The following is a 27,154-nucleotide window of genomic DNA, read 5'->3' as shown; positions in this document are numbered from 1 at the left end:
GCACATATATTCTCCCAACAGTTTCTCCCCTACCCTGATTTTTGACATATACTTTGGACAGAGATCTACCATACATGCTGCTGCAGTATTTTGTATAGTTTTGTATAGTATATTCTAGATACTATGGATGTTAAGAGATCAATAAAAACAATTATTTAATAAAATGCATTATCTAATGCCAAACACTTTGAATAAATAATTACATCAATGAATTAAAATAAAGACTAGTATGACTTATTGTTCCTTGCTGAGAAACAAGGAAATCACATACTTTACAATTATACTTCAAACTGGAAATAAGAAACTAAAAGAATTGAAGATATCAGAAAGTGTAGAGGAGCAATGCTGGTATCTGTACAATTGCAAAAGAGATTTATGAGAGTTACATGTTAAAGAGGACGAAAGATCACTAAAGATGAGGAAATCTTACAGATATTTTTACTATGTGACAAATTAACCATTATCTTTTACGATCAGAGCTTCATTTTCATTTGTACTGAAGCATTAGAAACCATTACAGCTGCTATTCATAATCTGTACGGCACTGGCATTTTCATTTTCACATTTGGGCATTGTGTGTGTAGTAATGAAAGGTCAGGCATTCACACACATCCTTCATCCCTGCAGCTATTAAATTTTTCTTTCCTTTAATGCTTTTCAAAAAGCAGAACATGAGATAAATTTTGCTGATTAAATGTTAAATGCTTTAGGATCATCTTGTTTTAGAGAGTTATCTGAGTTTTTATTAATAATGCATAACATTCACTTAGAGCTATTTTGTGTCGGAAGTCCTTCACAGCATTATCTCAGCTCAAAGTAACTCAGCCAATAAAGAAAAATAAATTAAAAAGAGGAAGATGCAATTGGAAATGTGATAAAGCTCTTGAATTCTGAAGAATACTGTATTTTCAAGCACTATATTATATACTGTTCTCAGTTCAATATTATTAGCTTGATTGTTGTTTCTTAAAAAAACCCACATTCATTCCAAGAGTGATGGTATTTTTCTTTCAGATGTCTGAACACTATTACGTTTGCTTTTTAGTCTTATCTGCCTTTTTGGGACCAAACTATCTCATCCAATCTAAGAGCATCACAATCCTTTGTTATGGAACACAATGCTAGAATAATATTTTAAATAATTACAGATTGCTGGAAATGGTTTTAAGGAGTAAATGTTTGAACAAAACAAGACTCACTCAATTCCTCATTAAGAAAAGTTCCAGCAGTGTCTTGAGCATTGTGGGTTTTATTATTAGTATTACTGTAATTATCATTATATCTGCAAGGTTAGACAATTGATGGATACTGAGCTGCAGAGACTAATGCAGAATGATTTTTGCTTACTGCATCTGGAATGGAAAATTGATTGGTCAGATGCCAAAGACATATCCATGTGCCACTGGAACAGTATAAGTGATGGCAAAAGTGATTTTATAATGATTTGGAGGAGCAGCCAAAGGGGCTACCTTCTCAAGCTACCATTCACACAGCATGTAATTCAGACTGCAGTCTCAAAGTGCAGTCTTTGGTTATATTTATATCCTCACACATTATTTAATTTATTTAATAAGTAGACTGAAAGGAGAAGAAATTGAGACAGAAATTCTGCCAGACAATTAACCACCTGTTCCTGTTAAATTGGATTACTTATTCAAAGTCCTGCCATGAATATATTCCATATATCTGGAATGTTTCAAATCCAAAGGTTCATCCCCTTTTTAAAAAAATTATTTAAAGGAAAAATTTACTTACTGTGCTAAAATCAGTTAGATGTAGCTTTAAAAATCTATTCTCTTTAAAGCTTTGTCCAATCTTTCAAAATCATATTATTAATTGTCATTTAATAAATCTTATAATGTATGCTGGTTAACCTAAAGATGCATTTATGCTGCTATACCCTTCACTTTTTTCCCTTTTTATGTATCACTAGAACAAAACAATTTTTTAACATTTTTCTTGGGAAGTTTCTCTGAAAAGTTTCAAAGCAAATGTATGCTGCTTATAAACATGGTTGTTAAGATAAAACTTAAATTATACTTAAGCAGAAATTCTTCCCTGATAAATGCAAATATATTGTAAATTATAGAGGGGGAACGAATGTTTGAAAAGGGGAGAAGAAAACTGCCTTGCAGACTCAAACCAAGCATAAAATGCTGAATGGTTGCATTCTTCTATGCACACAGAAAATGAAGACATAATTGCAGTGCAGTCGGATTCAGAGATGCGAGCTCCAGTCTAGATGGGTAACACCAGCAGTAAAAATACGATGCCAGTCTCTTCAGTATGGGCTCTAAAGCCGCCCACGCTTGCCTTGCCGATGTTTCGGTACCCGCACCCGGCAGATAAAGTTCGCCCGGGGACACGATTCACACAGGCACCGGGGCCGTGCCCGGCCCGCCGAGCCCGCCCAGCCCGCCGCCCTCGCTGCGCCGCAGCAACACAAAAAAAACAAAACAAAACAAAACAAAACAAAAAAAAGGTGAAAATTAACCAGTTTATATCCCTGTCCTCTCCCGCTCCTTAGGAGCTGCGGGTAACAGGGCTGAAGGGAAGGACAGGAAAACAGCTCTGCTCTTCAGGAAAACAGGGGGAGGAGGGAAGCTGTTCACGGGGGAGGTGACTCCATAACTCATAGCTGCAGCCAGAAGGTGGTAGGAGGGAAGATGCGTACTGGTGTAGGGGAAAAAGAAGAAGGGACTGACCCGATGAGACTTGCTAAATTGATTTCATAGGTATTTCGTACGTCATTTGTATTTGCTCAGCTGCTGCTGCGGCCCGGGAGAGCCCGAGCCGCCGCCCTGCAGTGGGGGCTCCAAGCGGCGGCGCTGGTACTGAGCCTGTCCCGGCACAGCCCCTGCTCCCGGCACAGTCCCTGCTCTGCCAAAGCAAGCAACTACTCAACACAAAACAGTGAATCGAGTCGTCTTGTGCAAGCCCTCTCTAAGCAGAAGCCATGGTAGCGAAGGGGCAGGGCCCATGGCCGCTGCTGCCTCTGGCTGAGGCTCTGAAGCAGCCCGGCCTGTCCATGACCATCTCCCGGGGCAAAGGCCGGGCTCGCTGTGCCAGGGCTCTGGGATGGAGCACTCAGACACTCACCGGGAGCTACAAATGAGTCGAGGTGAGAGGTGGCAACCGAGTGGCTCTGCTGGTCCAGCCAGCACGACCAGCCAGCCCCCACACCCGTCCAAAGAGGAGATTCACCTCGAGCTGTCTCAGGGCATGAGGTACCACAGCTCAAAGTGTCAAAAGCACTTCTCTAGATGCTTTCTGAAATCAGAGGGCAGCTGCAAATAGCTTCTCCCATCCTCAGCAAGGTTATAGGCAGCTAGTTCGGGCTAAAGGCTTGGTTTTAAAGAGTTGGAGCTCATAGAGATGAATTTTCAATCAGGTGTGAGAGAAGTTTTATTGTTCAGGAATTACCCTGACCTGTCAAACACACAAAGAGAACAACAGGCTCTGTGGGCTGCACTCGGGGTTTTAGGCACCTTGAGTCATCTACCTGGCCTTTGGATACTGCAGGGCCTGCTCTTGTAGTCTGAGCCAACCCATGGTATTCTGCATAAGAATGCATCCTTTATTAGCCATGTAAACAACTTCACCAGGTTTGAGAAGTATGCAGCATGAAGGTGCCCTTCCTACAGAATAACTCCTATAAAGAGCAACCTTTGGGGCCTGCAGATTTCTTCTCTTGGATGAACATCCCATTTTCCTCTCGAACAGCTTGTACTTGTGTTTCATCCATAGTATGTTAAGGACTTTCATTTAAAGCTAGTTCATGAACTTAAGCCATCACAAATATCCCTCACTTCAGCTGCAATCATGAGATAAGCACAAAAAAAAGCAGTTCAAAAATCTGCTTCACTTGTACACACTGACAACAAACTATCTGTGCAAGAATAAATTCCTTGTTCCAAGGATGTGCATTAAAATTCAGTTCTCAAAGGGGACATTGGAGCGGATTTAGCATGGAAGGATATATGTTCTTTAAGTGCTATAGGCCAAATCTCAAGATTAAAAATAGGAATTGATTCTGACAGAAAAATCACTGTATCTCTATGTTCCAATGGACACAATATTCTTCATTATGTAGTCATAAAGTAATTTTTTTGAGTCTAATTAGACTGCAAATGTGATTTGTAAAAAGCAAATTGAATCATTATTTCAAAATTACATTTACTGCTAATGCCAGAGTGCCAAATTATGAATATTGGCTGGCAGATTCTTTACATCTAAAAGTCAGTAGTTTTTGCATTCATGTGAGGAAAACAGTTACGAGTCCATCCTCAGGCATAATTTTAGCCTTTAAGTCAGCAAAAAGAGGATGAGACCAAGAGCAAGATCTAAACAGAGAGGTCACAGGATGATGCGTTTTTATCACCTGCAGCCCTGACTAGACACCAAACTGCCCACATGCATGCCACTAATTCCTTATGTCACACACGGCAAGAGAAGAATAAAAATATTGAAAAATAGTTCAAATTTACTAATCTGTTACTCTACAAAAAATAATCCAGCTACTTGAGATCTTTTAAACAAACCTTACAAATCCTTCTTAAATTTTTTTGCTTGGTTGTCTTTTTTTTTATTTTCAATATACTTTTCATTCCCTAATTCTGTCCTATCCTAACTAAAAGATAACCTCAGGGCAAAAGCTCTTTATCTAAAGGATCAACATCCACAAAGGCATATAAGGAAAAGAGACAGGGAAGAGAAGCATGTTTATAGAATCACACTCTCAAAGCTAATCATTAAAACAAAAAGTGGAGGAGGGAGGTCAGAGAGGTTTGAGAGGGTTTATTTTATTTATTTTCCTCCCTCTACCCTCTCCCCATCTGCAGCTTCCCAAGAATTGTTCAAAGGTCATACCTTCCCCATGGCTCTTCTAAAGATCTGAACTCCAAAAGGAAAGTTTCAGGAAGGTCACCTGTGAAGGGGATCTTTGCTCTTCACGATCTGTAAATTCATCATTTGAACGACATACTATTCACATTTTTAAAGGCAGTTATAAACAATCCACTCTCCTAGTTCTTTGATTCATCCATTCATTGAGACCAAATATTCCACTTTTGCTTTGCTGTTCTGCATGCTGCTGCTGCCAGTATCATTAAGCTGTTCAGTCAGCCTGACACTGCTCAGTGTTCTGGAACGTGTGGTGGTGACTGTACTTCCCTCCCCATGCTGCTGCTGCCACCTCGTACATGGAGTGCCTTCCATGAGCAGAGGCCTAAAGACCTCTTTCTGTTTTGTTCTGGGCAAAGAATCCCAGGTGTCCCAAAGGCTCTGTGTATTGCAATGGCCTGCACAACAAAGTCATTGGTTGCTCAAAGCCAGCCACTGGAGATGTTTAGGGATCCCTACAGCTGTGTGACACGACCTTAGACCTGCCACTCCTCTTATCCCACTCCCAAAGGGCTGGCTCTTGGAGAGGCAGGGAAAGCAAAGTCATCCTCCCTAAGCTGCCTCTCTGAGCTCACTATGGGGAGCATGGGAAGAAGGGATGGCTCCTCTTCCAGCTGCAACCTTTTCTTCCTGTGTCCTAGGCTGCACAATACTCCAGCTGCTTCAGATGCCATTGACTGCCTGTCCATCTACCCGTTATTAAGAAGTAATTTGGAAAATTATCCTATTCTGGAAATGCAAGAGTCCTTTCCCTTTGCAGAGTAAGGGTGAGATCCATACACAAGCATTCCCGTTCCAAGGGAAATGGAAAGAAAACGATCACTCTATACTTTCCACTTGAAAAATCCATATTATATATATTCATTAAGAAGGTCTTTGATTATGTGTGCAGCCAATGATGATTGAAGGGAAGAACCTGCATGTTGGGAAATTTAGGAGACTAGAGAATGGAAAAGTACAAAGCCGTGGCTAATTCAAAGTCCTGCACCTGTGAGATAGTGTGTCCTTGGGCCTAGCTGTAGTAGGATAACAAATAGTGAAAGAGACATGAGAAAAGAGAGATGTAACCCCTAAGGAATGAGGAAGAGTTCATGGTATAGTTTAACCAATAGATTGCTTGGCTTACAGAATATTCATAAGCTTATTATTTGCTGTATAAGTGTTTGATACTTTCTTCAATAAATTGGACCTGTGATGAACCATCTGGTGTCCTGGTCCCCTTCCTACGACACCTGCAGAACCTCTAGGTTCTTATTGTGCCGCTTCTTAAGGAAAATGCAGGACTGTTGCAGAAAGTGCAGTAAAAATCAAGGGACGGAAAAAAAGTGCTTATGCTTTTCCTAATTAAAAGGGTTGTTGAAACAGATCTTCCCCAAGAAAGATTATTCCATACACAAATCATTGTGTGGTCTCTGACCTTTCTCTGAAACAACTGGAGCCAGGTCTATCAAATACAACATGTAACAATAAAGGACCTTGGATCTGTTTTGGCTTGGTGGTTCATAAATGGTTGTTTTCTTCTTGCAAGTGATTAACTTTTTTATAAAGCTTGTGATAATGCTCACATTCAGATGTTATCCAGTACAGACAGTATTGACATTTTTTGTTGACATTTGCTACTCATCAAAGTTCTCCTGATCTTCAGCAGTCATCTCCAATGTATTTATTATATGGAATTATATAACAGTAAGTTCTGAATAGAATTAACTTTCTCTGCACAAAATGCTTAGTTCAGGAAAGAAAATTAGTTCACTGCAAACCACATGACAATATGGGCTGTAAAGAAGGGTGTTATCAATTAACAACATATTTTGTTCTACTTATTGAAGTTTTAATTTAATAGGTCAGAATTTGAAACTGAGGCATTTCTGATGCAGCCTGCTTTGTATTTTCATCTCTAGCACTGTACTGATACCTGGAAAATTAAACCAACTAACTTAAGGAAAGTAAAAGAAGAAACATGAAAAGCACTGAAATTTGATTTCAAAAACTTTCCTATTATTACAGGGAAGATGGTAGTGATAATGCAGATAAAGGTAGTTATTGCAGTCCATCAGATAAATGGTCAAACTGCACATAACACTTGCAAGGAAGAGGATGAAGACAAAATTAGGAGGGATGTGGCAAAGGCACAATCACACTTTTCTCCCCCTCTAACCTCTTTTCATAGTAAAACAGCCTCAGGGAAAAGAAGCACTGATTTACATCAGAAACTTTATCTCAGTGCTGTCAGACTCATGCATTGAATAATGGTGTATCAAAGCCTACCGTGACTTCAAAGCCATGATGCCAGCTATGATAAACTTCTGTCTTCTGTTCTTGCATTCTTGGTCTTTCTGGGCTCATGATTTTATGCTTTCTGCAGTCAAGATGACCATGCTTTTCCACTGAAACAACACTGGGACTTTCATCCATTCACCTGAATACCATAACTCATAACAAAGTACCTAACAGTTTAATTTAGACTCATGAAACAAACAGAGAAAGGATTTCAGAATGCTTGGGGTTTTTTTCAGGTCCTACATAAAAACAAAACAAAACAAAACAAAACCCACACTTTTTTTCTGTTGTAGCTAGAAAGTGATGTTGAAGGGTGTTACTGCAAACTCTGCAGCCCATGAGCCCCTACACCCTGCCCCAGAGATGTGAAGTTGCTTCAAACATTAAGCGATGCAGTGAAAAAATAGTAGGAGCATCAGTACACAGACCATTGTACTGAGTCACAGAACAAACACAAACATTTTCAACCTCTGTATTTTTTCATTTACAGGTTGGGGAATGAACAGATCAAGGGCAGCCCTGCTGAGAAGGACTTGGGGGGCTGTAGATGAGAGGCTGGATTTGACCTGGTAATGTGGACTTGTAGCCCAGAAAGCCAAACATGTCCTGGGTTGCATCAAAAGCCAGCAGGGTGAGGGAGGGGATTCTGCCCTTCTGTTCTCATGGACAGCTGCATCCAGCTCTGGGATCCCAAGCACTGAAAGGATGTGGAGCAAGTTAGAGCAAGTCCAGAGGAGGCCACCAAGGTGATCAAAGGGATGGAGCACCTCTCCTGTGGGGAAAGGCTGAAAGATTTGGGATTGTTCAGCCTGGAGAATAGAAGGCTTTGGGGTGACCTGATTGTGGCCTTCCAAGACCTGAAGGGAGTCTACAGGAAAGATGGAGAGAAGCATGTATTGACAGGACAAGGGGCACTGGCTTTGAACTGGAAGAGAGCAGGTTTAGATCAGATATTAGGAAGAAATTCATTACTCTGAGGGTGGCAAAGCACTGAACAGGTTGCACAGGAAAGCTGTAGATGTCCCATCCCTGGAATTGTTCAAGGCCAGGTTGGATGGAGCTCTGAGCAACCTTCTCTAGTGGAAAGATGTGCCTGTCCATGGCAGGGGCGTTGGAACTGGAGGGTTGAGGTCCCTTCCAACCCAGGCCATTCTACAATTCTATGATTTATTTACAACTGTCATTTGTTGTCATTTCTACTACCATAAAACCTCATGCTCTAAAAACTCTTCCAGTGTCTCTCTCCTCTATGGTTTTGTTTTGGAACATATAGCATTACCTTAAGAATGAGTCTGGTCTACTTGAAATACCTAAATTTTCATGTTGTGTTTTCTGAAAAAAAATTAACAGTGCCTGACTAAGCACAGAGTTTCAGAGAAGGGAGGGTGATGGGAAAGGGAGCTGCAGAGGCTTGCATGGGTTATCACTGGGAATGGCATATCCCTTGAAATACCCTAGATCAAATAGGGATCATTTTATTAAAGCCTGTTATTCCACCATTTGTCAGCTGTATCTTAAAATTAGGAGGCTACAAGTAGAACCACTACAAGCAGTTCATGGGACAATCACTAAACAGTCTGATTCAAATAGCACAGAAATGCACCAAAAGATTTCCATCATCTTCAGCAGGCTTTGGATCAGTCATGTTGCTGGAGAATGAACATTGCTCCATTGTTCTATTCCAGGAAAATTCCACACAAAAGCAGAACAGGCAGAAAAGCAACACCTTTCCTGCTGCTTTTAAAACACCTTTGTCAAATTTTCCCGTAACAAAGCCTTAAGCAAGTAGGGACTTCTTGTCAGAAAGCAAAATATAAGCATTTCTAGAAGTAGGCAGTATGCATTTTAGCATGTATATTTATGGACTCATCATTTATAGGTTCAACATACAAAGCATTCATCATGTTTAGAGCTGTCCTTAAAAAAAAAACTCAGATGTTATTCTTCCTGCTTGCAAAAACAAATCCACCATGTATCTTTGGTAAACAAAAAATAGTTAATTTACAAAGCTGTAGAATTGCTTTATTTGCACTTGACTGTTTAACACCCAAGGGTTTTAATAGATTTGGCACTGGCAGGATAGGGTGAAACAACACTATTAGATTCTCTGTATTATGCTTAATAATTATAAATTGCTGTGCTTTATCGCTCCATTTACAATAATAAGAGTATTGCTAAACAATATCTTAACAAATGTATTTTTGATGGAAGAGCCAGTGATGTTTGTCTTTATAAATTAAGCTAGTCACAAAAGTCCAGTATTACCTTCTTTGAAATACCAAAATGGTCCACTGGGGGTGCACTATGGGCACCTACTGGGAAATTCATGGTATCCTGCTGCATATATTAGATATCTAAATGAACAACCTTGATAAGAGCATTTTTTTTCTCCTCATTGTTAATGACATACATAGAAAAATACTATAATTATTTTAAAGCAGCAGCTGAAAGAAAAAAAATCTCATGGAGATATTGATAATCTGTCATGAGGAGAGTACTGTGAAGACAGCAGACAATTAAAAATCCAAATATTATTTTCTTGAACCAATTTAACTGTTCAAAAGCATCAATCAAATACTTACACAAGCAAATATTAGAATATTTTCGTCAAGTTTAGTATTTAGTCAATAGACTATAATTTCTGTGGAATATATTGAAGAGTAAGATGTGAAAATATTTGAAAATGTACAGTAGCTATTCAAAGAAGTTATTGCACACTGCCCTTTGATAAAACATCATCTTTCTAATCAAGAGATTAGTAAGTAAACTGTTGCTTGAATAAAAAAAAAGTTTTAGATCAGTAAATCGTATCAGATTAAGGCAGTCATGCCTTATCAGTCATGACCACAGTACAACCAAACCAAATTATTACTTCTTCTTACTGTTTTCTGACATTCAGAGCTATAATTGCCAAAACAGAATTTCAGTGCAGAAAAGAAAAATAGTACTGAAATACACTGTAAACTGTGTATGTTCAGTATTGTGTACCAGAAAAGTACATCCTGTATTTGACTTCCACTGAAAAACAAGGTCATGAGCCCCAGTGAAATAATACATACCTCAAAAAACCAAACAAAACACCAATCAAATAAATGAAAGAAAGTGAAAAATAATAATAATAAAAAAAAGTCATGTCCTACATAGCATCAGTATCTGATGAGGCTGCAAGTCAGAAGACATCTAGCTGTGGGCAAGCCTTTGAAAGGCTCAGTGCAGCACTAAGTGCAGGTAGACAGAACACAGGCATGGGTGACAGTGAACAAGAGCCCAAGAGCAGAAATTCACTGCTGCAACAGAGAACTACTTATTTTTCCTCCTTCCTGGAAAACTCACATCTTCCCAGAAAGGGCTGATAGTCCCAAAGGAGTAAGTACAGCTTATTCAACTCCCCAAAGTCCAGATTCAGGTATGAGATAAAACAATATTACTACTCTGATGCACTCCCAGATCCAAGACCAGCACACAACTTATATCTGACTTAGTCCAAGCTTCCTGGCTAAGTGTTGTTGGTAGATATTTTGTAAAGGCCTTATGTTATGCTTGATCTATAACACATCTTTGCAAACAGATACAAGTTTATAACTTAAAGACTTGAAATGATGAGGAATGAGTACAGCTCTCTCTATGTCTTATCTCTCACAGTGTTATTAGCTGTGGTTTCTTAGGACTAGACTGGACTCTTTTATCAAGCTGAAAAGATACCTGCTATCCCAGTTTTTCCTTGTTCAGATAAAACTGTCGTGGATCTGTCCTGCAGCAAGCAAACTAGGCTGACTTTCTTATGAATCTCATAAAAGAGGAAACTTGTGGTTAATTTTTGCTGCTCTTCCCAAACTACATCCAATTACCAGCACACTTTCAGGAATGGACAGCACTGCAGACCTTGTAGGGTTATATATAAAATTTATATTGCCTCCCTACTCCCACTTGATATTCGTATTCTTTTTATATCCATTTTATATTCATTCTATTACCTACAATGTACTGCTCTGAAAGGTCAGATTCAATGAGTTATTTAATGCCATGGCAAGCTGAGGCATGAACTGCTGTATCTTAAGTCTCTGGTAGTTTCACCCTAGGCTGGGCTTCATTATGTGAGCCAAGGGGATCTAGAGAGGAATGGTCTTGATACCAGCTTTAATCCATTTGCTCTGAGCAACAGGCACAGCCACCCTGCACTTCACCTTGGCCAGCCTTCTTCTGAAACAAAGTTTTTACTACCAGAGGCCATATTCAACACACTGCACTGGGAAACAGCACACAACTTTCAAAGCTCCTTTCCCTAAATTTCTGAACTTCTGGAATTTCACCAGCTATTGCCACATGATTGTGGTTCCATCAGCTACTGGTGCAAAGACCTAGGTCCAGAGAGAGTCACAAAAATGATCACAGTGCTGGAGCACCTCTGCTATTAAGACAGAATGAGAGAATTGGGATTCTTCAGCCTGGAAAAGAGAAAGCTCTGGGAAGACCCTATAGCACCTTCCAGTAAATTAAAGAAGGCCTCTAAGAAAGATGGGGACCAGCTGTTTAGCTGGGCCTGCTGCAATAAGGCAAGAGATTTTAAACTTAGACAAAGATGTTTGGAATTGAAGGAAGAAATCCTTTACTTCAGGGTGGTAAGGCAAAAGAACAAGTTGGCTAGAGAAACTATGGATGCCCCATCCCTGGCAGTGTTCAGGTTTAGATTGGAAGGGCCTCTGAGCAACCTGATCTAGTGGAAGATGTCCCTGGCCATTGTGGGAGGTTGGAACTAGATGATCTTTAAGGTCCCTTCCAATACAGACTTCTCTATGATGTGCTTATTTTGTCATCCTTAAGTACCAGGTTTGCCATGACCTCCAGTCTGCCCTCCTGAACTTGAACTCCTCAGCCTCTCACAGGAAATGGAGTTCCAGTTGCTGCCTTACTTACAAAAGCCTCATGATAACATCCTCTTCTGTAGGTGAGACAATCTCCAAAGGCATCAAATTAAATGTATTGTCTATCTTTAGCAAAATGTATGCAGTACCTATCTCTCTCTCTCTCCCCATAGGTAACCTGTATATCCTATGAACCCCATAAAACTAGCAATACTCATATAATTATAGGTGTTATAAAAATCCCCTCTGTCCACATCTATCTCCATTTTAATGTGTATTTTTCATGTAAAAATAAATAAAACATGATTTTTTTAAATACTGGAGAGAATCACAATGACATGGTAGAATTTGCACCTTTTATTTATCACTTTTAGGTTGAGATAAAGGAAATGTTCCAAAGAAATATTTTAAAACTGTCTAAGCAACTCTTCTATAACAGCTTGGCTGTACAAACCATGTAAAATGGTCATGACAAACCATGTTAAATGTCAAGACAAGATTTTGTGTAACATGAGCTGCAGAACCTCAGGATCTTGTTTCTAAGTAACTCATAAATCCCAAATCCATTATAATAGAGCTTTATTAATCATATTCCTCTCTCTCCACACATACATACAAACATGTGCAAATGCCTGCATACAAATGTAGAATATACACTGCATGCTTATGGCATGTTATTTGTCCAATAAATAATCCTAAGTCTTACATTAGCAAACTATATCCTCAGTCTGTATATCTGGGAGCATAAATTATGGAATTTCCTCTTTGCCCAAAAAAACATGGTTGCTAAAGTATGTGCTGAATTTTCTTCCTCTCTCATATGTCAGTGTGGCACAGTTCCTTCCTTAAACCCATGGCAGTTTGAATGAATTATTGATGAACTCAAGCCATCTGCTGGACACTGCAACATGACTGTAATTGGTGTAGAACACTAAGAAATTGATTCAGTACTTTTTAAGGGGAAAAAGAAGCAGTATCTTTACTAATGCAGTTGTCCTAATATTTCATTAAAGACTTTGAACACAAATAGAATGTCAGATGAAATGCAGAACAAAAGAGTATTTCTGGTCACAAAAGTATAATTTCCATGTAAAATTGAGCAGTAAGGAGAATGACACAAGATAAAAAATTAAAAACAATATTGATTACGAACTCAATTAATTGTTTTAATTTTTTGCTGTCTTCCAACATGGAGAGTTTTTGCTATTTCTCTTGATAAACTTGGGCAGATGATATTTGCCTTTTAAGTCTCTGGCACACTTAAATGACACACAGAAAATAATATTGAGAAGAAAAGATGAAGTATGGAATGAAGATTTCAGTGTAATGACTAAACCTGATACTTCTCATGGTTTTTATGAAATACAGATGACCTAAAGGGTTTTCAATTGCTGTAGCAACCAATTTCTTCTACAAAAGAACTGCCTTTTTCGCAGAGTGCTTTCTGAGTAACAGTCCTGCTGAAAAGCTGAAGTCATCATAAAATGTGTAAGTTCCATGATACTAAATGACAAGACCTTTACCTCTCCTGGAGTCTTGTTTGATTCATAAGCTCAACAAATGTGGTTTTAACTAAACCTCCAATCAAACTGAATTACTTTATTTAACAATATAGACAGTGGACTGCAGGGATTTTCCCTTGTGCAGTAAGTAAAATATATGAAGCTTTAGTCGGCATGAGGAGGAATCTGAGCTAAAAGAACAATTAACATTTCAGCACGTAATGTGTAAGAAATATGCCTTTGGGAAACGTAGGCTGATGGCAATCTGGTTTTATCTCTGCAGTCTCTCCTTTGGTATTTGCAGTCTCTAGTTGAATATTCTAACTTCTTGGTTTCTCAGAACCAGCTTCTTTGTTTCTCAAACAAAGCCAAAGCAAGAGTAATACCAACATAATTTGGAAGTCACCTGCTTTGAAATACACCATTTGTCTTCCCTCTCTTCCTGTTGCTACTTTCAGGAGGTTTGTGAAGATTTGGTTGTTAAAAGTCAAGCAAAAAGTCAAACAGAAAATTATGTCTATGGGAAAAAAAGCCTAGAAAAGCTAAAGTAGTAGCTAAAATACTTTTCTTACACTGCTTGTTATGTGTTGCCTGTAATAAATTACAGATGATCACTTGTCACATCAGAAATACAGGAAAAGCTGACTAATAAATCCCAGAGAAATCTATCACATTGAACTGCCTTTTGAAGCATTCAGTGTTTTAAAAATTAATTTATTTTTAGCAATATTTATTTTCTACTAGCTTCTACTAGTTTTTGTTTCAGATTAATGAGAAACTGTTTATCTTCTTTGACGTCCCACTGTGACCCAGTCATCCCAATCAGTGGTAATATTTAACTGAAGAATCTCACTTTGGGGACTAATGAGTCAGAATATGTAAAACTGTTCTCTTCCCCTTTTAACTAACCCCCTGATTTGGCATATCAGGTAGAGTTAGAAGTAGATACTCAATCTCTTGGCAATTTGGGCAGTCCTTGTTGGCTGCACTACCGCTAAAATAAAAATATGATCTAATTCTGTGTTCAAACTTTTCTAGTCCATCAACCAACACAGAAGTCCCCACAACATTTCTATTCCAACTACATTAATGTGTCACCAGCTAAGAGAGACTGTAAATCACAAAATTATTCTTGTTGGAGGGAAACAGGAAAGAGAAAGGACTTACTAGTGAGAGTCTTAAGCCTTTTGATCAGATTTTTTAAAAAGCTACAAAAATCCTAAAAATCAGGCCTTGCAAACACACAAAAAAAGAAGTCAGAAAAAAAATCAAAGTCAATTGCACTGAAAGCCACATCCAATTATTTTACAAAACAATTAAATCTAGACATCTCTCAATCAAAAAGGAGTCGCAGAGAGTTTTATCAGACTAGGATTCAGAGAATCATACAAACATAGAATTTCCTGAGTTGGAAATGATCCACAAGGAACACTGAAGTCCAGCTCCTGGCCCTGCACAGGACCACCCTAAGAATCACACCATGTGCCTGGAAGTGTTGTCCAGACACTTCTTGAACTCTGTCAGGGTCAATGCTGTTGCCCTTTCCCTGGGGAGCCTGTTCCAGTGCCCAGTCACTCTTTGGGTGAAGAACTTTATTCTTATATTGAGTCTCAACCTCCCCTAGCACAACGTCAAGCCTGTTTTTTTCTCTTTGCCCCTTCCAATCTAGTTCAACTATTATGTAATCACTTGGGTACTTTCTCATCTCTACTATTTTTTGTGCTTTTCCAACTCCTTAGACAAACTACAGGTTATAGGTTTCAAACACTGACATCCCTAAGATGTCTCTGGCAGACTGAAAGGCAACATTGCCATGAGAGAAGGAATATGAAATGGAAGTGAAATTGGACCCTAATGTTCTGAGGGACAGCCACCTTACAGACACACCCCGCTTCAGGAAGCACCATTCTTCATTTTATTTTACTTGATAGACTAAATGTCATCTGGAAAATAAATATAATTGTGGAAGTAAAAACTAACTCTGGAAGGAAGGAAGACACAGGATCAGCCTGCCATAGAGCTAGAGAAAGATCTTGTCATCTTCAGGGACGCCTGATTCAGCTTCCATTATGCAATTCATTAAAATTAAACTGTTATAGCTGTGGATCATGGAGTACCAACACCTCTCCATGACATTTTTCTCTGAGTAGAATTTTACTCATTTACAATCACTCTCCTTACGTCCTTCCCACCCCAGGCAGTGCTGCTTCCACCTTGACAGGGGAAAAAGCCTGAAAACTAAAGATACTTCAAATTAGTGGAAATATACAAGACATTGTAAATTGGTCACAGTCCTTTCACCCTTCTCTCTCAGCAGTTTAAATTGCCTTTTACTTCCTATGAACACTGGTGCACGTAAAACTGCCACCTGCAAAACGGCATTCCTTAGAAGGAGGCAATGCAAATGCCTTTCTCTCATACTATGTACCTGTAGCTGACAGAAGTCTCCAAGGGTCAACTTACATAACCATAAAAATGTCATGTTTGCCTCTCAGCTCTTGACATCACCTTTGCCATATTTCTATCAAAATACAGCATTTTTGTATAATTCAGAAAAACTACAAGCCACTTTATTGACAATGCAACCTACATATCAGTGTTTTAAAGAACTACTTCTCTGTCATCCTGAAGCTATTTAGACAGCAGATGAAAACCAGTTAATTTCTGTGATTCATACAGCCAGCACTGGCTCAGGATAAAAGGGAATGCTGATGCCATCACTGGGAAAAGTCACATTGTGAAAGCCTTCCCAAAGCATGACAGGCCCACAACCATCATTTCTTCTCAGAAATGGCTATGTTTTGCCCTTACAACAGCTTCATTAGCTGATGTGTATATGCTGAATTAGTCAGCAACTGACTGGCAGGATAAGGGAGTTGTAAACTTTCCAGTGAGGGCAGACAGACACTTCTGTAAGGACAGTTACTTTGTGAGTTCTGTGCATGCAGTGGTGAAGGCATCTCTGTCATCTTCCTACTTCACAGCCACACCATGCTGGCAGCTCCAGGTGCACGGCACAATCCTCTCCTGTCAGCCTACACTGCTTCCCCAGTCCCAGAAACTGTTCTGCAGAGTCTGCTGTTTCGCAAACAGCTCCTGAAACTGTCTCTGGCTTGTGTTTCTCCCTGACTTCTACTTTTCTGCTGATTAAATTTCATAGTGAATAAACCTGTGTAAGTGTCGCTGTCCTGTTGTAATGTCTTCAAGGCATCCACAGAACGTTCAAGTACAAACAGGACAGTGTAAAGGGCTAGCTTGCCCAACATTGTCTTTGAGGATTTGGAAATGTCACTCCAAAAGAGACATATAATGCAGCTGGGAAAGAGAAACCTTGCAATTGCAGTAGTTTGACATCTACTCTCCAACCCTCCCTACCCCAAACACAGGATGGGAGATTTTAGCTACCTCCTGCTCCATATTCCAACTGGATGCATCCTTTGATGCACAAAGCTTGTATAAACAGTACAAAGAAGGATAAACATCTATTGCAGAGCATGCAATATAAAGGTAATTCATCACATGGAAGCATTGATTCATAATAAACTCAAATCTGGGTATTCATTTGAATGACTTTACATGGAAACAACTACTCTGAAACATTCTCATCGGTGCATTTGGCTTTAGAGCAAATCTTCCATTTGGACAAGCCGACACTTTTGTTTAGTTGGATGAGAAGCAATAAGCTCATCAGAACAAGCTAATGAGAGCAACATTTGCTGGTTCACATCTGAAGAACCAATCAGTACAGTTACTTGTGTTTTGGGCACAGCTGTTCCACATCTCCATTCATGCCCTCGTGTTCCATAAAGCAACTTGTTAAGGAACAGCTGACCTGAAATTCATCACAGCTGACTCCTTTTTCTAGAGAACAGAGTGAGATGATAACACAACATTTCAAACAGATGACACATTAGCCTTGAATTTTCAAAAAAGGGCCTACACTTGCTGACTCTGAGGGCCATTCAGCATGGTTAACACAAAAAGAAAATGAAGTTTACACAACAAATTAAGATCTCAGAACATCTGAATTATCAAGGCCAAACCTTTCTAAACCATGTCAGTCAACTTTCTCCCAAGAATCAGCAAGGATATGACACTGCATGATTTGAGAGATAGGATGGATTTAAAAGAGAACAATGTCCACAGTTGGCATTGATTTTAACAATAACAAGTAATATCTCTGTACAGCTTTCAGCTCTTAGAGGCCTTTGAAAAGGTGGGTGGGCATTTCTGAAATGTTATTGCAGATTAGTAATTAAAATCTGGAGAAACCTGAATTAGCCTTCAATATATTAGCTCAAGAACAAGAAGCACCACAACAGCCCAGAAAAGAAGATAAATGAGATAATATTAAACATGTGCTCTCACAGATTCAGAGCAAATTTGAAGTATGATCCAGTTATCTCAGTATTATGTTGCAGAAACATCTCAAAAGATAGAATACCCCTCAAGACAGAGAGGAACTGACTTCTGGTATCCTGACTGAGCTCTCTGCATGGGCTAGCTGATCAGATGTAGCTAATTAAATGCCCTGGCAGAAAGCTTATCTCCATTGATGGCACTTGTAAAACTCTGACAGATCACTTGGTCCAGCATTTTGTCCCTTTGTTCACCATTATGTGTTTAAAACCTAAAACACTACCAATTCATCAATCAGGGCCTGACACAAAGTGGGTACAGCCTCCAGATTAATTTACTGAACTGGGAGTACCTTCAAATTAAAATGTCTGCATGACTGGTTTTTCAGAAAAAGCAGTTTTCAAGGTTCATGGTTGCTAAGCAGTATCATAGACAATAGCTTAATGTGCTTGATTTTTTCTCTATGATGCTGATGAAGAAAGAATATCTTTAATACTAAGTCCGCCAAAATTACTTCGGTAAAAGAAAATGTCTAAACTGCATCCAGGAACATTTGAAAAGAGTCCTTTTCAGCTGCTGTAAGATGATGATGATGACAGGCACTGTCACTGAGCTCCCTTTTACACTTGCATTTAGCTCTGAGGATGCAGAGTAGGAAAAGTGGTTCCATGACATACACAGAGTCAAATGGGAGTGACAGAATCCTCATTCATTTCACAATGATGGTGAGGAAGGTCAGTATTGATTAAATTCATGTTAGCGCTTAAAATGCAACATGCAGCCTAAAATCCTGGAGGGTTCCTTCTCTCCAGTCTTGTGGCAATACACTATTAAACCATAAATTCTACAGCAGAATTGAAAGAATCCTCTAGATCCTCTTGATGAAAACTTGCTGTGACATTAACATGCCAAAGAAAGAGTTATTTCAGAGATGTTTTTGAGTCATTTCTCTTAAACAGTAAAAAGAGCCAACAAGAAATAAAAGCCCTTAATGAATTTCACCTTTTTCATTTCTCGCTTTGCAATGTAGGTATTTTTAGTGGAATTCCAGAGGATATCAAATACTGATTTACTGCTGTTACAGTTACAAGGAATGGACTAACCTAGCTTAATTTAGCAACCAAGAAGTCAGGTTTCTACTTAAAAATACTTTTCTGTTCCTCTTCTTTAGTCAATAAAGCTTTCTGCAACAGACTAGCTTTTCCAAAACAAGTATTTCAGATGGATTACCCTCCTCAGATGCCAATTTCTCCTGGATGGCAGCCTGGATAACTATTTTAATTAAAGTGTGAACAAAGTACCACTGCCATGCCACTACTCACTGGTTTATGGAGTAAGCAATACCCTTGTGTGTCACTTAAAATACCTTTCTAAATGAAAAGACAGTTTACATATGTTGGGATCCTTGTAGACTAATGCCGACTCAGTGCAATCTAAGAAAAATAAGTTATTCATGATATAGGAGTTGCCTATGAACAGCTAATAAGGGAAATTACTTGTTAGATGTTTCTCTTTGTTTCAAAAAAAAAGGGTTGCTTAAGCTGATTCTTAGATAAAAATGTAACATTAACCAATGATAATGAGATAGATGAACTTCTGAGCAACCAATTAATTGATATCATACACTCATATACCTTCTAATATGTCAGCATTGCATTGTTGCTCACCGTCATATAAGGAAAAATTGCTCCATTGTGCTATGACCTCAATGTTATCTCAAAATACTTACTGTTAAGTATGTGTGAAAAGCTATAACTCACAGAATCCATATCAGCAGGAAAATAAATCCAACATAAATAGCTCCTGATAAATTTTGAACTGACTGCACTTCAAATACATCCTTTGTATTCTGTTCGCTTGCTACTTGCCTTGACTTGAAGCTTACATTTAGAAAAGTGATCTTGTTTCTTCCTCTTTTTTGAAGTTCTGTAACTGTCTGTCTTGAATGGAATTCATCTTGACCACAACCTCAAGTGACTTCCATAAAACTGACCTCTCTTTGCAAGAGAAACTATAAACATGACTTCTGAGTTTGTGCTGGAAATAGCTCAGGAGAACAAAATATGGTGCAAAAGCCATTGAACAGCACCCAGAAATAATGAGTCCAAGTGCATTTTGTCTGCAAACCATACCTGATTCATATTTCTGCAACCCTGGCTTTCAAAGGACAACTTGAACACTAATTAAGTGTTGCCAGTAAAGCAGAGCCTAAAGAACTCAATGGATCAGAATGACCTACAGGGGATATTTATAATGAATGTCCCTGATAATCTCCAGACCTAAGACTTCCTAAGCTACAAGAGTGTCACTCATTCTTAAAAAACAAAACAAAAATCTCTCACCAGGTTCCTGCTCAGTACCCCCTGGAGTCAGAAGAAGTGGCTATAACAGTTTTCTACTTAAGGAAGATTATTTTCAGTAATGAATGCTTAAAAAACCCACACAATTAAAATATTACAATGTTATAAAAAGCCAATAGGAAAATTTCTGTATTATGCATTGCCTTTAACTTCTTGAATTTGCTGTAGTAAAACCATTATAAAAAGGGACTTTCTTGAAAAACTAGTCTATCTGTTTCTTATCCAGTAGGAGTAACAGTTAGACAATGAATTTGGAGCTGATAGGAAAAGGGCTGAAGAAAAAAAATTATCTAAAAGAAATTACTCTCATTTATTTTGTGGGCAATTTAGAAATAAAGCTAATTTATTGGTTAGGGATATGCATTTTCCTAACAAAAAAAAAAAAATTTAATTGACATTTTTCAGTTACCCTTTTTGGTGGAATTTTTAATTTTTTAAAATTTTTTTGAAAGTTTTGAATTTTTTTTTAAAAGATAGACTTTTTTTAAGAAAGCAGAAATTGCCTCATCCTTTTCTTTTTCTTCAAACTCATAACTCTTTTCACAAGTTAATTTTCTGACAATGTTTTATTGGAAAACAAGTATTGTGTTTCATTAAAAACTCGGTTTAACATTCAAGGTTGACTTAACATCTAACATTTATGTGTATTTTGCTTGGAAGTTTTGGCTTCCGTAATCCCGGTGAATTTTGTAGAGAAACCCAAGAGGAACAGAGAAGCTGTACCTGGCCAGGCAGGGATGGGGTTTGCAAAGCTCAGTTAGCACTGAAACTTATCCAGGATGGATGAAGGATAAAAGAAGGGTCTCTAAAACCACAATAGCAGTGAAAGCCAAGGGAAGCACGAATTTACTGCTAAATTGAGTGGGTATCCTGATGAAGGACACCGAACAAGCTCAGACGTTTGATGCTTTCTTGGCTTTGGCGTTTATTGGCAAGATTTGCTATCCCGGTCCCTGAGCTCAGTGACGGAATTTAGGGAACGGAGGCAGACAAAGGCTGAATTAGGGATTGCTTAGGAAAGAGTGACATTCACTAGTCCATGGGCCAAGATGGGGTGCATCTAAAGCTGATAAAGAAGTTGGCCAATGTTTTTTTGAAAGGCCACTGGTTAGGAACTGAAACACCTACCCTGTGTGGTTGCAAAATCACCGTATTTTGAGATATTAAAGACTTGATTAGGCAAGTGCTGAGCAGCAACATCTAACTTTGACACTACCTGGCCTGGAGCGAGAGGTTAGACTGGATAACCTCCATAAGTCTCCTCTCAGTTCTTCTGTGCTTTTGTGATTATGCCCATTGTGTAACCCATGCATTTAAAACACCTTCAATACTGATCACTGCTACCTGCAGGAAAACAAAATTTCAAAACTTCTCCCATGCACATTGAAAAATGCAGATGCATTGAAAAGTTGTAAATGTATCTAGTCCACATGAAAACCTTCAATTATACAGAAGAGATTCACTATTTCATTGGTGTAAAGAATTGCTTCTGCTGTGGTGTCAGGACTGCTCAATTGACAGTGTGTGCTCAATTGACAGTCATTCCAGGCATGCCCACTGGCATGAAAAGAAAGCTCTTCTTTTCAAATGCTGTAGCATACAACCCCAGTATATTTCACTCCCAAATTTCATCAAAGAATGAATTTCTGTCAAAATCCCAACAGCGGACAGGTTTTGAGAGCAGAGGTAGAATTACAGTGTAAGAAAAGCATCACCTAAAGCTTTCCCTGGAATGAAACAACACTTAATTTGACATTACTTATGTAGTCAACGTAATTGGGAAGGGTGACATTCTAATTGAGTATCTCATTTGAGCACAGACAATCAACTATACAATAAATTAAGTTTGTCTCAGGTCTAATCAGTCTATTGTCCTTGCTGTTATTACTACATATTGCTAGAAGCAGAAAATGAGACAGAGAACTTAACTTACCTTAATATCAAAGAATCAGGGAAAGAATGAAGAAGACAATATTACTGCTTTACTGAGAAACAAAGACCTCAGAAATGGGTATAAGACCATTTTTGAGGGTTATACCAGTAGTCAACACAAGATTACAAGACAGAATTTTATTAGGAGAAGGACAGTTCTTTCAGATTGAGGAGTCTACTCATCACAAGAAGCTCTTAGCAAGTTTTGTTTGTTAGTTGACTTGCAGATTAACACCTTTTTGAAGAAAATCTCAAAATATAGTTTAATCCCACCTAACACAGATGAAGGCTGTCAGCATTGCTGGCATTTTTATACCATTTCTGCACCATCTTTGGAAGTTTTCTTTCAGCTAAATCCCCAGTAAACGAGCAGTCATTTGCAGGAAGAGTACAACTGCTGTGGCACTTCCTGGCCAAATTTCTGTAAACAAATGTGACTTCTCAAAATTACACAGGTTACAGTGAAAACACTGATAGCTTTAAGTTTTGAGAAGAGGTACCTGTACCATTAAAACCTGAGCATCTCTCAGGAATCAACAAGACCCACAATTCAGAGTTTACACCAATGGGAAGAATACAGAAACAAAACTGGCTGCTGTTTAATGGCTTTTGCACCATATTTTGTTCTCCTGAGCTATTTCCAGCACAGGTACAGCAACTAGGGTGCTGGAATTTAAGTTATTAATGCTTAAGTTTATTTTTTTAGTTACTTGCCATTTTTCTGTGCAATGCATTAACATTTCTTGTTACTCCAAAAGCAAAATTTGTTATATGAATTGCAATGCATTTTTTCTATATCCTTAGCATTTATCAGTCACTGTCCTTCCTTTCCTTCTACATCCCATTACAAATACTGACATTTCTCCTTTCCTGTATTATCCCCAGCCACTTTTTTTTGTCTTCTTCTCTTTCCTGTCTGCTTCTTTCACACAAACTCACCTACCTGCATTCCACTTAAACATTTTTTGAGTTTCTCTATATACTTACATGCATTCATTCGCTCTCAAGAATCACCCTACCACATTTTCTTTATTCTTCACATAAGACAAACCTGACTTAACTTTCTTCATGTGAAAAATGAACAGTAATGCAACAGTGAGTGGAATTTCCATGCTTCAGGAATCATCTTTTCAACAATCCATACAAAAAAAAAAATTAATACCAGGAAAACACTATTCCTCTTTTCATACTTATGTACTTTGGAGCTACTCTTGGATGGTTTTATACCTTTTCAGCTACTCAGATGACATTTTAAGAGGACACATCATTTAAACACTGAAATAATTCATCATTCTTCATTATAACTAAAGCAAAATTATTTTCTCTTTTCTCAGCCATTGGAAGGCAAGACTTGCTGTACTACTGAATGACTGCACAAGGCAATAATCACTGGGTTTGTAGTTTAAGTGACAGGACATCCACTACCTGACAAGGTCGATGACTCTCTCCCTTGGAGCAGTGCTGACTGGCTCATCATTAATCATTATGATCTGGTCCCCTGGTATAAGCTTTCCTTCAGAGGGGCCGCCTGCAGACAAATGAAGAAAGAAAAAAAAGAGCACAGGTTAGCAGACCATTCTAAACACACAGATACTGTTGTTCATATACTACAAGTGTGTTTTTTCTTCAGCTAATGACATTTTTACACTATTTCTGACGTTACCAGTACTCCCTCACCAGGAAAATTTTGCAAGCTAGTGGTTTAGAAGCTTCTACTGAAGTTCCTCAAGTTCTAAACCTGTATCTAACCACCTAAACTAAGGGCTTAGTTTTCTGAAGGGCCAGAAGGACCCATAAGCCGTGGACTTACGCACCCTTTAAGGTGTGATCAACCGTATTTTAATCATCCTTGATCAATGTTTGTCTGATATTTTGTAAGACCACCTTGAGAAGGATTTCTTGTCTTGTGAACAAATGATCCTGTTTATCTGCTGTTAAGAACAGGAAGTCTTTTTACATGGTAGATGTAGCAGATCTTCCTAGTTGCAATACATTTTCCTGTCCCAGGCAAAGTAACACCAGAGAACATCTTATTCCTTTTTCCTATGAAACATCACTCACGTATTTGAATGTCATTCACAGGTGTCTCCTATGATTTGTCTTTTCTAGGCAAAACAAACCTGTTTTCTTCAATTGGAGACAGAAAGTTTTTATACTCCAGCTGCTTGAACCTCTTTTCTGCTGGATTCCTACCACTTGATGAACTCGGGTACATCTAAAAGCATTGCCACTTTCAGTTAGACATGAATATTTAGCATTAATCTGAATAGACAATCAGTCATTTATCTGTCTATGTGGTTTGGATTCTGGCACTGCTGAAATGCACATTGAGTGCATTGTATTTTATAAAATGCACATATTACTTTGTTTCTCAGCACAATTACATGCCCAGAAGATGATGTGACATCACAGTTCCTAGTGTAGAGATATATCCTCTCTAGTCTTTGTCTTTACACTCTGCAATGATGATACATAAAAACCAAATAATATTACCATTATGAAGATAAAGTCTAAAAATAAAATGTTTCATCATCAAAACCAATTCACTGAACAACTGAGCTAATGCCGATCCTTTCCTGTTTGCTTTGAAAACTTTACTCCACTTCCATATCCTGCATAAATGGATACAAATCCATGTAGGAGAATGTTGTCCTGAGCTCATGTTTCCTCCTATTCACTCAGAACAGAACATAGTAAACACATTTTTCAAATTTTAACATAAAACTACATTAATAATGCCGAGTTGAGAGAAATGAGCTGTCTGGATCTGGTTCAAATATTAGTTACACTGCTCACTTCATGTGAAAGCAATACAAATGTAATCAATGCACACACGTTGGTAAATGACATCAGAACTTCACAGAGTCGATTTTGCCTCTCTCTGCTCTGCTCTCTGTGGGGGTTCTGGAGAACATATCGAACAGGAGCAAAGTCAAATCCCTGCCCTTGGCTGCAATTTTACATAACAGCTGGACTTTTGAGCATAGAGAGCAGGAGCCTGTGATTTGGGAAACAGATTATCCCAGGTCTGGTTTCTTATAACTTCAAAGAGATCACAATCCTCACTAATTTTCACTGCAGGTAAGATGTTTGGGGATATCTTTTGACCTGGCTTTTAACCATATAGTTATACAGATGCATTCATTAAAGAAATAAAAGCCAGCAGTAACATCCTGTTTTTCAGAAAGAGATACTGCTTTTAGAAAACTAGCTTTCTTTGGGAAGGTGATGGTGAGAAAGAAAAATATGCAAGTTTTAATCTCAGAACTCAACATACCTCTTGAAAATGCTGATTCAATGGAAATGAAGGTGACAGCAAACCAATGTAAAGATACCAGGGAGAAGACCTTCTTTCCTTGAATGAAATGGGTTAACTCTTTTTAAGGCAAACAATGGTAATGGCTCTGAGCAATAACTCCAAACTGGCTTTTTGCCAATACATTTATGTGATGTTCAAAAATAAGTGTGAGAAAGGAAACCATTGGGTAAAACAAGGCTAAAAATCATATTTAGTATTTGTGATTACTTTGCCTGCCTGAATATTTCAACAGTTCTCAAATTTGTAGCTGCATTTCATCTTAGTAGCCTAAATCAAAGTTTTCTTCTAGGGTCAGTTGGGGAAAACATACCTGGTGTTACTGAGCGTACAACAACTGGCTTTTCACTACCAGCCACAAACCCAAATCCTAGCACAGGATCCCTCCTCATTTCCACTTTCCGAGGGGCTGGAGGGGTTATTTGGCAGCTCTCTATTCGAGGGTCTTCAAATGTGGCTGATTGTGTCATGTGACTGTGAAAAAAAATAAAAGATGGAAAAAGGAAAAAAATCATTAAAACATGGTTTTGTGGTATCTACTTGAGCCAAGCAATTTGTGCAACGATATGAGATGAATACCTGAAACGTTCTCACTAGAGGAACTAAAGCACCAACTTAATAACTTTCTATTAGATTTTCTTATGCATTAAGTAATAATGCTGCTGGCAGTTCTCAAATAATAATCAATAGTATCAGGCTTTAAAGAGGTCTCTTTTTGACAGCACACATTAAATCATATCCCATATATGAAAGAAAAACAACCTGATAATAAAGCCTTTGTCATCTGCGCCTGAATTTTTCACCCTTCAATTTTTGGAAGGGAAAAATAATAGTAGTGACCTACTCATAGCATAAAACTCAACAATTAGAATCTGTCGGACTTTTTAAAAAGAGAACACACATTTTAATTTCGGGATCTAACATGTTAAGCAAGTTTCTGAGCTGAATCCTCTCCCTTCCTGCGGCATCCATAACAGCTCAATATTTGCTATTTGGATAAACTATCTGAAATAATTTTAAAATGTTTCTGGGCACAAACAAACAAAAAAAAATCAAGAAAATATATTTATGTGGAATTACTAAAATACTTTGCTTACTTTTGTGTGTTATGACAAAGCCTATTTATTGTACCTAGAAGAAAAAATTCTCATGGCTGGAGAGAAAGATCTCGAGTTTTCAAGCAGAAAGTAGATAGAATGAAAGCTATCCAACATCCCATATCCGTGAAATAGATAACAGCTTAAAAGCATAAAGATTTTAAATTAACATTTATAAACACTGAAATGTGGCTGATGCTGTACACAGTCAGAACCAAAACATACTTTGCATTTTCCACCCAGTGGCTGGAGTCCACACTGAATCCCAGCTACCAACTCCCAGTGCCAATCAGACAGACACAGAGACCACTCCAGTGTCATACCCCAAACACCATCCATTGAACTCATGTGCTTCAGGATACCAAACTACTACTGCAGGCAACAAGCAGTATCTGGTCAGCACAGTACAAAGACAGATTTCAGCTCATGGCATCAACTTATTGCAGTCCTGAGAGACCTCAGATAATATTTAAGTTGCCTGGCCAAGAGTTAACTCTTTTTTTGCCTTCAAGAGACTGTAAGTCTGCAAGTGCTGAATGACTCT

General features: G+C 38.4%; 1 protein-coding gene across 3 annotated transcripts in view; it reads right to left on the bottom strand.

The window, feature by feature from the left end:
* FRMPD4 (FERM and PDZ domain containing 4) overlaps positions 1 to 27,154 on the bottom strand; it is a 293,442-nt gene that overhangs the window by 38,833 nt on the left and 227,455 nt on the right. For 2 of the 3 annotated variants that reach the window (XM_054271553.1, XM_054271551.1), the window contains exons 3-4: positions 25,827 to 25,987; positions 23,623 to 23,725 (exon numbers count right to left, since the gene is read on the bottom strand). In XM_054271553.1, the coding sequence (XP_054127528.1) occupies positions 23,623 to 23,725; positions 25,827 to 25,987 (264 nt within the window). The remainder of the gene's footprint in view (positions 1 to 23,622; positions 23,726 to 25,826; positions 25,988 to 27,154) is intronic. The other variant, XM_054271552.1, reaches the window with a different exon arrangement.

This window comes from Melozone crissalis, unplaced genomic scaffold (genome assembly GCF_028551555.1).
Source record: "Melozone crissalis strain CALT ecotype California unplaced genomic scaffold, PUWL_Pcris_2 ptg000013l_1, whole genome shotgun sequence".
Classification (NCBI taxonomy): Eukaryota; Metazoa; Chordata; class Aves; order Passeriformes; family Passerellidae; genus Melozone; species Melozone crissalis.
Note: the sequence above shows the minus strand (reverse complement) of the source record. Positions and strands in the feature narration are given on the sequence as shown.